At 43.3% G+C, this 15,203-nt stretch overlaps 1 protein-coding gene across 3 annotated transcripts in view; it reads right to left on the bottom strand.

Moving 5' to 3' along the window:
- TRIM24 (tripartite motif containing 24) overlaps window positions 1–15,203 on the bottom strand; it is a 1,966,170-nt gene that overhangs the window by 230,649 nt on the left and 1,720,318 nt on the right. For 2 of the 3 annotated variants that reach the window (XM_044087935.1, XM_044087936.1), the window contains exon 15: window positions 7,806–7,877. The exons of the other annotated variant lie outside the window; for it this stretch is intronic. In XM_044087935.1, the coding sequence (XP_043943870.1) occupies window positions 7,806–7,877 (72 nt within the window). The remainder of the gene's footprint in view (window positions 1–7,805; window positions 7,878–15,203) is intronic. 3 annotated transcript variants of the gene reach the window in all.

The following is a 15,203-nucleotide window of genomic DNA, read 5'->3' as shown; positions in this document are numbered from 1 at the left end:
AAAACTAGTGTCAAATTATAAAGCACAAATTTGTCAAGTACTCACCAGGAAGTACAGACACAGAGATATTCCACTGAAAAAGTAGAACCAGTGATGCAGAAATTAAAAATATAACTGGATATCCGGTATCGTATTTTAAATTCCTGCAGCAGTAATAGTCATCATGAGCACTTACTACAAGAATTTCAAAGCCGTCTTCTGTGTACAAAATACTGCATATTTACTGATTTTACAATGCAGATAGCTCGCATACATGTGCATTGCCCAAGGGTGTAATATAAATATGAATTATGATTAAAATGACTGGACTCTAGCATTTTTAATGTTACAAATAAAACAAGAAACAGAACCAACAACAGGAAGAAAGGGAGTGGAGGTTAATTAGGAGGTAGCAAGACCATTAAAAAATATGAAACCTTTAAAATTCCTAAATGGTGAGATTTGTTTTATTATTAAAGGGCTGTCATGATGTGTGATCCAACTGTGATGTACTATTTATGCTTTCATGAGTGCTGAAAAACTGTAATCTTAACCTTGGGCAACCATTTCGAACTGTGCTTGCACAGACATCATAGGCTCATAGGTAAGTACTAGGCAATCAGTCTGCAGACCACTGTAAGCATAGCCAAAAAAAGTGTGCTTGTGTGTGTGCGTGCATATATATCTTCAAAAGTGCCCTTTAGCCTCAAGAAGGGCAAGACAATATAGACCAAATACGAATATGAAGCTGCCTATTCAATTATTTAGGTTTACCCTGAAGGTGGTAATGGTGCTACTCTGCTTGACATTTAATGAAAGCTTGTTCTAGTGGTGAAGGATATGTTGAGAAAAAAAATCTATCATGTCAACACATCTTATTTATCTACTGGTGAAGGTTTAGTTCTTCTAATGGAGTATTTGAGGTATTAGTTCTGCGAGGGATTAGGAGGTCAAGTAGGGTTGGATCTGTCATGGCTTAAAAAGCTAGACACAGATATCCACAGAGACGTGTTTAAGAGAAGAGTACAGAGAAATGGTTGCACAGGCTATCCAGATAACCAAGATTTTTCAGGCCATTGATCTTTTTAGTTATGAATCTCTGAGGTTTCTCAAGTTACAGGATATGATTAGACAAACACACATAAAAAGGTGCACTGTATTCAATAATAGGCTTAATATGACATGACTAAAGAGGAATTAAGAGTTCTTTTGATCTGGTAGAGATGCCTTTAGAAATCAAAGCCGTATACCCTAGATTTGAATGCTCTGCAATGAGTATCTCATTTCAAAGAATTACAATATCAGCCATGGAAAAGATTCTCAAAAGTCTGGCCTTTTAAAAACCCTGGTTAAGTTTGACATCTGGCAACTTTGTTTCTATTTCAGCAGCAGCTTTGAACAATAAGTCGGGTTCCCATTAGCCTGTCGACCACTCAAAAGAGCAAACGCTCTTAGATCTACAGCTAATAGATGAAACTACAAAAAGTCGTATGGCTGGAACAGCAATTTTTTTCCCCAGGGAAAAGAAATCGCTGGGCCATTGTCAGGACTTTGCAGTTTCCTCCACTGCGGTGCAATCTCAGAGTTGGTATATTTAAGTAGGTGGGGGGCACAGCCCCCACGTTGGGGTGTGTGGGGCAAAGCCCCCCACTTTATTTTGTTTGTGGATTTGTTTTGTTTTTTTTTTGTTTTTTTAGGAACAGTGATTTTTTTCCCTGGGAAAATAATTGCTGTTCTGGCTGTTCGACTTTTTGCGGTTTCATCTATTAGCCGTCGGTCAAAGAGCATTCGCTCTTTTGAGTGTTCGACAAGCTAATATGAACCCCAATAAGTGTACATGATGAAGTTCATTACAACAACTTTTGCTCATCATAAATGAAACAGCAGAAATGTCTGCATCTACTAGCACTCAATAAGAATTAAAAAAGATAATATTAGTTGTCTGGCAGTTAATACAGAGAATTAAGGCAATGAGCTATTAACAAGCTGCTTCCTGCGGAACAGGGCTTGATTCTCTCAACCTTCATTTGTTTACTGAGAGATCTGGAGCAACTCGCTTGAGGCAACTGGGAATTTGGGGTAAGCTGATTACTGATCTTCTAGACTGCAAGTCCAACAACTACCTGAAAACCTATCAAACTAAATATTCTAAGCCATTCTCAACCCTTAAAGGTTCTGTTCTATGCTCCTGTCTTCAGGAGGTCATTATGCCTGGATTATGGTAATTTCTGTTTGCATTCCTGAACTTGAACAAGTTTAAAAGTTTGAGAAGTTAACACATGGGAGATGCAACTAAGTGCTCTTACAGATAAAATATTAAGTACAGCTCTTTTAAAACCATAAATTCCCAATAATTTTGGCTCCCTAGCAAAATGTGTGGCAAAAGGTACAGTCATCTTCCACTGTGATAAAAGAGGGCAGAGAGAGAGAGAAACAAAAAAACTACTTTTCATCATATGGGAAATTTTGAAGAGCCTGTCTGCCCTTTATGAAACTGGAGACTAATATCAGGATATTGGCATTTAACTTTCATGACCAACTGGAAAGTTTAAAACAAATGCAGTACAGTCCACTTTGACTCTGGCAATCTCATCTTCTGTATATACCTCTTTTGTTACAGGGAGAAAAAAACAAAAATGCATCCAAACAATTTACAGTTTTAGTGCATGTTACATGCTCTGGAAAGGAGCCATACAATTTACAGTTTTATAGGTTCATAGGTGTGCACTAGGCTAATGGCCTTGGAGCCTTTACAACCCTAACTCATAGGATTACCCTGGCATCGTGCCACCCATTAGCTCCCAGTGCCTCTGTCGAGTAGAGCCACTGGAGTGATCCCCGGGATGAATCTTCTATTTCCCATCCACTCATCGACTTCTCTTGAAGAGGGCCAGTGAGGTGCTCTGTTTGACATCTATGGGAAGTTTAGTCCATAGCATGGGCAGTCTCTGGGTTATGAACATGTCTCTCCAGCACATTCTGTTATTTGTAGTAATGAGGTTGAAGTATCTGGAGCGTGTGGTGTGGAAGGATTGGGATTTCTTTAGATGCAGCACTTCTAACAGAGCTGGGTCAGACATGGCTTTGTAAATCAAGCAGAGATCGCCTCTAAGTAGGACAGAGAATAGTTGGAGTTTTTTGAGTCTGTCCATATAGGACAACTGTTTAAGGCCTAGGATCATCTTTGTGAGGTACTTTTGCAGCCTCTCCAGTTGTTGCAGATGTCTAGTGAGGTACATGCCAAATGGGGCGTTGCACTCGATGATTGACCTAATGAGGGAAGAGTAGAGGGAGACAATGAGTTTTTTCTTCCTGGATGCAAAACCCTTAGTAATGAGACGTGCCACATAGGGTTTTCTGACCACAGTGGCAATGTGGTGGTCAAAAGAGAGGTTGCTGTCAACCTGTGTTCCCAGATCTCTTATAACGCCTTCTGTGTTCAGTGGACTACCATCGATGTGGTAATTTATGGGAACTGAGATTTTCCCAAAGGGGATGACGACACATGTTTTTGGTATTGAGCGTAAGGCTATGGTTCTGACACCAGTCGCTGGTCTCAGTGAGGCCTTTCTGCAGGATGTCAACATCACTTGGGGAGTTAATAATAGCTCCCAACTTGCAATCGTCTGTGAACTTTGTCAGCCAGAATCACTTCGTGTTGACCTGGACTTCAGAGAAGTAGATACCAAACAGGAGCGGACCCAGGACCAAACCCTGTGGGACTCCACTCATGACTGGTCGGCAGTCTGACTTGGAGTCAGCTACTTTCACACTGTGGGTTCTATCTATGAGCCAGTTTGCAACCCACCTAGTGATACAGGGGTTGATGCCTAGCTTAGGGAGTTTTTCTATAATTCCTGAGTGGGGAATGGCATCAAAGGCCTTGGCCAGATCAAGGTAGGCTGTATGAACCACCCTGCCTTCATCCACAGCTCTGGTGACTGACTCCAAGTCCACCAGGTTGAACAGGCATGATCTACCCTTCACAAAATCAAACTGTGTGGGATCCAGAGTTTGGAGATTTCCTATATCCTTGTTTATTAGGTCCATGATGATGCGTTCCACAGATATGCATATCAGACTCATCAGGCTAATGGGGCAATAGTTCCCAGGGTCTGTAGTCACTCCTTTGTGGAGAGGGATGACTGTAGCAGTGCTCCATTCTGTAGGGACAAAGCTTGAGGTGAGGCTGTGATTTAACAGGGCACACAGGAGTAGTGCCAGTTCACTCTGTAGTTCATATAGAACATAGCTAGGGATATTATCAGGTCCCATATTAGCTGTATTCTTGGCCTTGGACAGTGCTGTTTTAATCTGTGCAGCAGTAATACTGGGTGCCTGGAAATCTACTGGTATTGTGATTGGTCCTTTGAGGGAGGGGGGGTAAACCGGCACTGAATTGCTTGGCCAGTATATTGACAATATCTGTTGGCTTGGCATAGGAGGTACCATTGTGCAGTAGCTCACAGCAAATCTGGGTATTGCCGTGGAGATTCTCTACATAACTATAGAAGGCCTTGTGGATGTCTTTACTATCTGCTGCAATTCTGTTTTCATAGCTAGCTTTAGAGGATTTCATGAGGGATCTCAACTTTTTGTTGAGGCTGATGAAGGAGTTTTTCCAGTCTTGGGACTTCACCTTATTCCGCATCAGTTTCTACCTTCTGTTGTAGAGTTTGTTTATGGCAGGGGGCCATCAGATTGGCTTCCTTTTTTTGGAGGAAAGCATTTTGGTTCTATTGGGTATGGCAAGATCCATGCATTTGTGTATGTGTTCGTACAGTGCATTGGTGTATGACTCGGCAGTCATGCAACTATTCTCCATTTGCATGGGTGCCGTGAAGTTAGCCTCCTCTGTTTTTAGGAGCCCAAAGTTAGCTTTGGAGAAGTTTTTCATGGTGGTTACCTTTGCGGGGGGGGGGGGGTGGATTCCCAAGGTGATTAGTTTGTGGTCATGATCTAACCAGGGAGGAGTTGACTATTGGTGTAGATCATCAGTCGCCCATGTTAGTAATGACTAGGTCAAGGATGCTGCTACCTCTAGTAGGGGTAAGAATGAGCTGGTCCAGAGCATTGGAATCAATGAATTCCAGGAAACGGTGGACAAGTGTATTGGTACGCAAGTAGTTTACCCAGTTAATGGACGGGTAGTTGAAGTCACCCAGTATGACAGTGTTAGGTTGGACCCGAATATTCTCCAGGGTGCTAAGGAACGTGGAGTGTGAGTTTTGGTACATGGTTGGGGACCTACAGCAGGCTACAACCTGAATCGCGGTCTCACCGAATGTTAGCTGCACTGGAAGTATCTCTGATGTGTTACGTTGAGCTACCAGGCTGGAGGTGTGCGCATCCTTTATGAATATGGACACACCACCGCCTTTGGAGCTCCTATCCAAGTTCTGGAGCTGAAAGGTGTGGAATGAGTTATAGCCAGGTAGTGCAGGGGTGCTTTCTGTTGCTTTGAACCAGGTCTCTGTTACAGCACAATGTCGATGTTCTCCATTTTAAGGAGTGCTTCGAGCGAGTGCATTTTGAGATTTAGACTACTACTAGCACTGAGCAGCATGACTCTCAGATTGCATTTGCTTGTAGTTGTTATGGTGGTAATTTGGTCTTTGAAAGCCTAAAAAAGGCACTATAGGGGGTGGCAAGAGCATTGGCCAGTATCCAGAAGCCCACAGGTGACTGATGCAGGCCATCTCTGGCAAAGCATTGAGGTCCGTCAATCATGTCATCCCAGACAGACAGATACTGGATCCCCTTGGAATGACACCAGAAACTTAGCCAATTTTTGAAATCAATCATTTTCTGCTTGTACTGTGGTATCATTCTGGATGATGGTAGGATACTGCTCAGGGCTAAGGTCATACATCTCACAACAAGAGCTTAAGAAAAAACACACAAACTGCCAGCACTTCACCAGTATCTTTCTTTATTCCAGCGATCTGGTACCTCGGCAATTTGCCTTCAAGGATCACAATTAATTGAGTGTGAACATGATACTTATATACTCACTTTGACAATTAATTGAATTAGGTAATTAATTAATTATATTTCATATTTGAGAATATTTATTTATTTATTATAAATTCATGGTCACTTCAATATTTTGGAAATTGGTGTTTTACATATTTGATTGTTTAACAAGTTAATCAATATGTTAATTGTCAAAGTGAGTATATAAGTATCGTACTGGTGAAGTGCTGGCAGTTTTGTGTTTTTCCTAAGGTCATACATGCCTGGGCTACATAATTCGAGAGCTCCTCCATGTCTCTTTTCATGTAGTTCAGGGAGGTACGTCTCAGGTCATTCATACCCACATGTACAATGACAGAGTCATATTTGTAGCTGTTGAAAGACCTGAGTGCGTGCATTATATGGTGGATCCTGGCACCTGACACGACAGCTGACTGCTACTTTCTCCTTATTCAACTTAGTGAGTGGGACATCAGTGCGCCTCAGTATCGAGTCACCTATGACTAGTGTGTTGGGCATGCTGTTTTGCCTTAGGGGCTTTGGTTGAGTGGCACACTGTTTAGGAGAGTTGTGTCTCATGATTAGTGTTGTGTTGTGGTGGTTGAGTTTGTTTCTGCCTTGGAGGCCTCTGCTGTTTGAGTAGATTTTTACTGAGAGCCTCAGCGAAGGTGGGTGTGTGGTTTGTGTTTTTATTTTACTGAATGTTACATGCTTTGGAGAAGATCCAGAGGATTGAGAGAGTGACTGAAGGTGAAAACAGTTCTCTGGGTGTTATGAGGCTTAGGTGCATAAGCAAGTATTAGGCTGGCTGCCCCTACAGATCATTTTAAACCTCACCTCTTTCCTAAAGGAGAGAATCACACCCTGTACCTTTAATCTGTGAGGTAAACACCCTCAACCATTATGCCAACCCTCAGGTTCTTCAAGAATAATAAACATTCAGGGTATGGCTAAGTGGCTCCTGCACTTGAAAGTAGATTCTTGCACAATCTGCTGAAAGAAATTATGCTGCTTTGATTTTTTTTTTTTTTTTTACACGACAAAGCACCCAAGTAAGAGAATTTCCACATTGGTACCTTAATTGGGTTTGACATGCATTGTTTTTGGAGCTGAAAAGTTACCACCATCTGCTGAACTTCCTGAAAAAATTAAACTTAGGACATTCTGAAACTGCCTATTTAGACTTGTGAGACTTCATTTATTTCCATGGTATGGAGGTTTTTTTTTTTTTTTTTTTTTTTATCTCTAGATAGTTTGTTTCTTTGTTAGATAAGAACGATCTTTCAAATGCCTTTGGCCGCTTGTCTCATACAATCTCTACAGATACTAAAAGATTCAAGTTTAAAATAAGGCCCTTATTTTACATTTGTTAACCAGGTAAGTGAACTGGTACAAAGATAAAGTTCTAAGGCACAAAAATTTAGACAACTGAGACAATACAATACTCTAAGGCAAAATATAGCTTTACGGCAGAAAAATGTAAAATGAACACTTGCAAAAATACAGCAGCAGAGTACAATTAAATATTTGCAAAAGTTGAGAACAAAATTCTGTGAAATACATGTATTAAGAGTCCATACAATGGATAGTCAATAGTAATCACATTTTAAAAACAAAACCCCTCTAAAACGGAACAAGTAATGAATGCGGTAACCTTAATGTACAATTTATATACCACAAGCATACTACATGATTAAAAGCAAGAGACAGCATGCCATTAACTTTAGGAAGTGTCAAGATGACAGTCTTTCCCATTTTCTTCAGGTTTTGCATTGAAAAAATTCCACAAAGTATGTAAACATACAACTTTTTTAAATTACTTCAGAAGTGGGAAAAATATTTATACTTACCTGATGGTCACTTGATATTTTCAGTACTGGAAAAGGAATTGTTCGATTTAAGATTTTCTCTCTCAACAGAAACTGAAAAAAGTAGTTGAAATAGAAAATAATTTGAATAATTATTACAATATGATTGTGTGCAAGATGCATCATAAAAATGGGAGCTTTCAGAATTGGAGTCAGTGTTAGACATTAGTTAGAGTCAACAGGAAAACGGATAAGATGAAGAAAATCCTGTATAGGGCACTTATCTGGCTTCTGAAAGTAGGCAGACCAAAGGACTGAGTGTTGCAAGAAACGTATGTCTATGCACATTACATAGAAAGATCTTAAAGATGGTGATGATGGACACATTGTTTATACTATCAACATACTTATGCCTTTGGTGGGAAGGCATCAGACAAAGACCTGGGAGGAGGATAAAGTTTTGGAAACTGGAACAGTTTATGGGCTATCTGCATGCAGGACACCGAATATGTGAAGGCTGCAGCAGTGAATATTACATTGTACATCAATAGAGTCTCAGTGTAACAGTAAATTATATTTGGGTTTCCCACAACTGTGTGCCCTTTTTCCTTGCCAGGATTTGTTCCCAAGTAGCAATACAGTCCCTGTGAGGAAGTAAAGCTTATGTGACTCCTAAGAAAACTGTGTGTGAGTTTGAGGGGTGCGTATATGTAAATGTACTCAAGCAAATCTTACCAAAAAGATGGTTAACTTATTTCTATTAATAAAAAAAGAAAAAATGTGTAAGTGAACATTTGCTAATCCAAAGAAAGTGCAACCATTTAAGAAGCTTACCAAAATAGCAGATGTTTGAGTAGGATCATTGCTGCAGTAATCATCACTGAAGGGATCTCAGCCATATACCCAAAATCCAGCCAGACATCCTGAACTTTGCAGTTCCTCAAGCTGGGTTGATTCTAGCTAAACAGGGATGTCAACCCATTCCAAGTGTGAAGATGGTCTCAGCCCTTGCCATCAAGCCTTTTTAAACTGCTCCTTGAGCAGACTTTCAGAATGACAGTTAGAGCTACCCCATGAGCTGCCTCATCATTCAGCTGGAAAAACACCCAGAATGCTCTCTTTCCCAAAAATATCATCAGCAGGGGAAAGTACAACTGTGTAAGAAAGGTTACTGATGTTTTAGTAGATCACTGTTGCAGCAGTCTATGCCATATGGGCTCTACCCTACTGCTACTGGCCAGCTTTCCAAAACTTTGTCTGAAGCATGAGAGAAGCTCCACATAAAAGAACACAAAACGCTCAGAGCTTTCCTTCCTTGAAAAAAAGGGAAAAAAGTAGCTCTGAAATAATAAAAATGCTGTGAAGCACAACCAAAAAGTCAAAATATATACATACAGGTGGATACATATACACCATGACAATATACCCATCAAAAACAAGGGGTTGGAAAGAAGGTACAGCTACTGTAATAGTGATCTATTAGAACATCTACTGTTAAATTCTTACACAAATGCACTATATATGTTCAACAATGGATCACTGTTGCAGTCTTCTAAGATGTATGTGTAGACTACCATAACATAACAAGTAACATGGGAGGAGGAATTAATTCAGAATCCAAGAGATCCAGGAATATGGTTCTAGCATAACCTGTTCTAGACCTAGAAAAGGAGTCCAGTTTATAGTGACTCGTAAAGGTAAATACAGAGGATCAATCTGCCATCTATAGAACACTTCGAGTCCACTACTTTCCAGGAAGTCGACATAGTGGAATAGGCCATAATCCTGCCTAAAAGTGGTTTATTATGGTGAGAATAACAAAACCCAGTTCAAAAGTAGAATGGGCCCAAACACTATTTGGAAGTGGCTGCTTACAGTGAAAACAACAACAAAAAATATGCATAAGACAACCATCTAGAAATCATCTGCTTTGTCAGTGGTTATCCTTTCCTCTTTCCCTTAATACAGGCAAACAGCTGATCAGCTTTCTTAAAAGGACTGAATTTTGTATAGGTAGTATCTGTACTGCTTGGGGACTGCAAGAGTATTGAAGAACTTTTTTCTACCCTGTTTTGGGTATAAGTTAAAAAAGAGAGATTAATAGACAGGCTCAAGGTAAACTCTCGGACTTCTAAAGGAATAAAAGTAGGGCTACTTTTCAAAAAAAATCCTGCCCTTGTGAAAAATGAGGTAGGTTTGACTCTCCATATGAGCTTGTAACTCAGATACTCTCCTAGCTGAAGTCGCAGCATTAAGTAAAATGGTCTTCCATCTTAGGACTCTCAGTTCAGCCGGATGATTTGGTTCAAGCAGAACACGACTAAGCTTTTCAAGCACAAATTTAAGATCTCAAGGAGGAATCTCCTGTTTTCTCAGGTAGACAGATATGCAAAACTCCTTTCAAAAACTGTTTGACTTGACATTTAAATGGTTAGAAAAGGGGGGGGGGGCAAGGGCAGATGAGCAGAGATCTCAAACAAATTAACTTGAATGAGAGGAGGAAAGACCAGAGGACAGTAATTCACAAATCAAGAACAAGAGGCAGCCAAGCCTTAAGAGAGTCTTGGTTCTTCAAATGGCACCAACTGGGAAATCTTTTCCACTTACACATATATATATATATATATATATATATATATAACTTCACAGTAGCAGTTTTTAACCTGCTGCATGTCCTCAGAAACAATGTGCCTGAAAGGTATCAAAATTATATCACCAGGCTGTCAACTGAAGAGTTTTCATGTTGAAGTGCATCAAACAACCCCTACCTTGTGTGATTAAATCCAACCTGTGGGAAAACTTGTGATAACTGCCCTTGGTCAGCTGCAAAAGAAGTATTCTATTAGCGGGTTTACCCTTCTTCCAATCAGCTTGTCCGGCCAGGTTTCCAAAGCTTTTCCAGTCCCTCATGGTGCATCAAACATCTGATGGGGAGGCAGGTATATAGGCCATAAATGTAACGTCTGCACGCATCAACCCTCAGAACATAGAATAAAGCCCCAGAAGGAGCCAGTCCTGAGGGACATAACCTGTTCCGGAGCTGGGGAGAGCAAGTGCAATGTTAAGAGGGGGGATGGTGGGAGGGAAGGAATACTGCAACATGGAAGAGAAGGACATCTATGGTTATGGTAAGATTTTACACGACTTTTCTATGTCCTTCTATTCCAATGTTGCAGTATTCTACTAGTGGGTGAATACCAAAGCTCACTACAGGTTGTGGGGTGGCCTGGGTAGCGGTCTCCAGGAATCCATGCAGGATAGCCCTGGCAAAACCTGCCCTGGAAATATGGTCCAGTTTGTAGTGTCTGGTGAAGGTTTGCACAGAGGACCAAGCTGCTGCTTCCAGAATGGAGTTAGTGTCCAGGCCTTTGAAAAAGGCACCAAAAGAAGCCATAGCTCTTGTGGAGTGGGCCCTGACATTGCCTCAAAGTGTCTTCCCATGGTGTGTGTAACAAAAGGAGATAACTCTGGCAATCCAGGCTGAAATGTTCTGTTTGCCCACCGCTTTACCCAGAGCCCTGGGGTGGAAGGAGACAAACAGTTGGCCTGATTTGCGAAAAGGTTTAGTTTTATGCAAGCAGAATCTGAGTTGTCTGTGGACATCCAGGGAATGAAGGACTCTTTCACTATCTCCCTGTGGGCTAAGGAAGAAGGTAGGCAGGTGGATAGCTTGATTCAAGGAAAGGTCACTGACCACCTTGGGGGTGAAGGAAGGGTTTTTCCTGAGGGTGACCATGTCCATACGGAAAACCAAGAATGGCGAGGTAGCCATTAGGGCTTGAAGCTCTGAGACCCTCCTGACAGAAGTCAAAGCTACTAGCAGGACCATTTTCCACATGCATAACTTTAAGATGGCCTTCTCCGTCGATTCAGAGGGTGGTAAGGTGAGTTTTTCTAGCACATAATTAAGATCCCAGGGTGGAGGAGACTGTTTCCTGTGAGGTCTTAGGTGCAGAACCCCCTTCAAGAAGAGTTTGGCTGGTAGTCTGGATGCCAGCGGAGGGTCCATAGGCAGGCAGAAATGGCAAACAGGTGTGCTTTTAAAGAGCAATATGACAATCCTGCCTTCAAGAGTTCACACAGGTAAGACAGAATCAGAGGCAAATCCCTGTCCAGCGGCTCCATCTGTCTTTTATGATACCAGAAAGAAAACCTTTTCCATTTGGAGAGGTAAGATTTTCTTGTGTTGGGTTTCCTGGCCTCCTGCAGGACTGAAAGTACATCCTTGTTATACAGGTGTCTGAAGGGAATCAGGATCTTATCCACCAGAGGTGCAGAGACCACCACTGTGGGTGTATCTGTGTACCCTTGTGATGTATGAGTAGGTCCACTGAGGGGGGTAACTTGTGGTGATTGCCCTTGGACAGCCAAAGAAGTAAGAGAGAACCAGTGCTGCCTTGGCCAACAGGGCGTCACCAGCAAGGTTTTCGGTGAGTCCTGCTGAATTTTCAGTAGGACCCTCTGGATCAGAGTGAAGGGGGGGTATACAGGAACCTCCCCTTCCATGACATTGAGAAGGCATCTGTTTGCAATGCCTTCAGGTCATGAGTTCTGGAGCAGTAGCCTGTTTACGGAGGAGGTGAACAGGTCTATCTGAGGAATACCCCACCTGTGGACCAGATCCAGGAACAGCTCTCTTGGCAGCATCCATGCATGGCTGTCTGATATGGTTCTGCTTAGTGAATCTGCCTGAGAGTTGTGCTGGGATGGAATGTAGGCTGCCTGGAGGGAGATTCCCTGAGATCCCATACCTGTAGAGCTAGTCTGCACAGGAGGTAGGACTTTGTCCCTCCTTGCTTGTTCAAGACACTGTACATTGTGGTGTCGTCTGTGACTATCTTTAGGAGGCCTTGCTGGAAAGTAAGGTTGGAAGACCTGCAGGGGGAGGAGTATTGCTGTCATTTCCTTGATACTGATGTGCACTTGTTTGTGTGTGTGTCTGTCTGTCCACAAACCTTGCACTGTCCTTGGACCCAGAGTTGCCCCCCAGCCCAGGTCTGAGGCATCTGTGTGCATGATCTGGGAAGGGGTGGGCATTTTGCAGGGGCAGGCCTGGATTCTGGGCCACTTGGGCAAGCCACCATTTTAATTCATGGTGAAGACAGGGGAGGAGTGGAACCCTGAACTCTAGAGGATGTGAGTGCTGGGTCCACACCGAGTGTAGATACCATTGAAATTTTCTCATGTGTAACCTCGCTAGGGGTAGCATGGGGATAGTAGATGCCATGTAGCCCAGAGGTCTTAAGAATTCCCACGCAGTCAAAGCTGATGAATGTAGGGCAGATTGAAAGTGATGGGAGAGGGACACCATCCTGATGTCTGTCCTGATTCTGCATCCCAGGAAGACAATGTCCTGTGTAGGGTCGAGTTGGGACTTTGTAAAATTTATTAGGAACCCTAGAGACTGCAGCAGGAGCAGGAGGTCCTTGGTGTGACCAAGGAGGGCCTGTCTGTCTGCTGCTTGAATGAGTAGGTTGTCCAGGTATGGGAATATTTGTATCCCTGCAGTAGGCAATTACTGGGGCTGGGCACTTTACAAATACCCTTGGACAGTGGACAGCCCAAAAGGCAATGCACAGAACTGAAAGCGAGAAGAGCTTGCTATGAATCTAAGATATTTCCTGGAGGTAGGCTTTATGGGAGTGTGAAGATAAGCCTCCTTTATGTCCAGGGATACCATGAAGGCCTGAGGGAGAATGAGGGGGAAAGAGTGGGTAAGGTGAGCATCCTGAAGGAGGGTACCTTTAAGAAGAGGTTGAGGCAGGAGAGATCTAGGATGGGCCTCCATGGTCCCTCCTTTTTGGGCACCAGTAAAATTCTTAAGTAAAAACCTTTCCCTCGAGCAGGGGTGGGGACATATTCTATGGTGCCTTGCAGCAGAAGATTGTTTAAGACCTGGTGTAATAGGGACCGTTAAGATGCGGGAGGGGGTGGAATAGGCTGTCTTTGGGGGGGGGGGGAGTGATCCAAGTCAAAGTATCCGCCCTTCAGGATGGACAAGACCCATTTGTCTGCTGTTACCAAGGACCAAGCAGGGAGACAGCGAGAGATGGATGGACAAGGGGGTGATGGAAGGAGGTGGGGCAGGAAAAGTGGCAGGCAATCAGACTTTGTCTGGAAAGGAAGGCCTCTGGCCAGAGGCCTGAGAAGTCATTGGCTGGGCAGTCTCCTGGGAGGCCTTCCAGACCTGGGGGGGGGGGGGGGGCTGAAGGCCTTGATGCCTTTCTTATAAAATTGTGTCTTAGCTGGGAAGTTTCTTTGGAACTTTGGGATTGGAGAGACAAGGAGATGCTCAAGGCCTTGAAGCCTTTCCCTTTCTGCTGGAGAGACATGGAAAGATGACCCACCTTAGCACCAAAGAGGGCGGAATGGTCTAAGGGGGCATCCAGGAGCTTGGCTCTGAAGTCATCAGGGAGGGGCTGGAGACATAGCCAGGAATAGCATCTTAGCATGGATGGTGATGCCGTTGACCTAGCTAAGGCCTCAGTTGCATCACATGTGCACCTAAGGGAGTGATTGTTCACTTGTGAGACAAGCCCGAGTAAGGAAGACAAGGATGCTTTAGCAGCACAGTCAGGAATGTCATTAAGCTCTTTGGAGGCTTTGTCCAGAAGAGCCAGAGAGTATGTGACCATGTGAGACTAGTAATTTGTTGCCTAAGAGCTAGGGTAGCAGAAGTATAAATCTTTTTCCCCACCTCTCCATGGCTTTGCTGTCCTTATTTGCAGGCAGGACAGTGGTAGTAGAGAGGAGTTTGGATGCCCTGTCCATAGAAATGGAAATAGTGGCTGGGTCTGCTGGGGTGCACTTGAACAGGAATTTATCTGAGTCAGGGATCCTGTACAATCTGTCCGCCCTTTGAGGAGCTGGTGGCTGGGAATCTGGATTAGTGGATGCCGCAGCAAATGCATCCAGGAAGGCAGGTTGAACAGGTGGGATTGGTGATGGATTAGGAGAGTACATCTGAATCAGATCATAAAATCTTTTTTGTGCTTCAGACATGTCTGAGCATTCTCACTTAAAGTGTTCTCTCATTAGGTTAACAGTGCCGGTTAGGTCTTCCACTGGGGAATCAGGCTCAGCAGTGGCCTCTTCAGGGGATCCATACCCCAGGGGTGATGAAATCTGGGAAGAGTAAGACAGGGAGTCCTCTGAGGAGTCAGACAGTTACTCCTCTGCAGGTTGGCTCACAGCCCTTTCAGGTAAGGAAGACCCGGGGCTGAGAATAGGTGGTTCCACAGGGGTGAACTCAGAGGAAGGCCTAAGGGCCAAGAAAGCATTGTAGAGACTCTGGCTGAAGCCCTGCCAATCAGGTAAGCCCTCTGGTGCCGGAGAAATATGTCTGGCCTTTTGTTTTTTCTTAGAAGGCCTAGCCAGCGTCTGGCTGGTGGTAGGCCTGGAAGAAATTATTGGAACAGCGGAGGCTGGGTCCAAAGCTCC

The sequence above is a fragment of the Protopterus annectens genome, chromosome 11.part0, assembly GCF_019279795.1.
Source record: "Protopterus annectens isolate FY-2018-M chromosome 11.part0, PAN1.0, whole genome shotgun sequence".
In the NCBI taxonomy this organism is placed as follows: domain Eukaryota; kingdom Metazoa; phylum Chordata; order Ceratodontiformes; family Protopteridae; genus Protopterus; species Protopterus annectens.
This window is presented reverse-complemented; position numbering and strand designations above follow the sequence as displayed.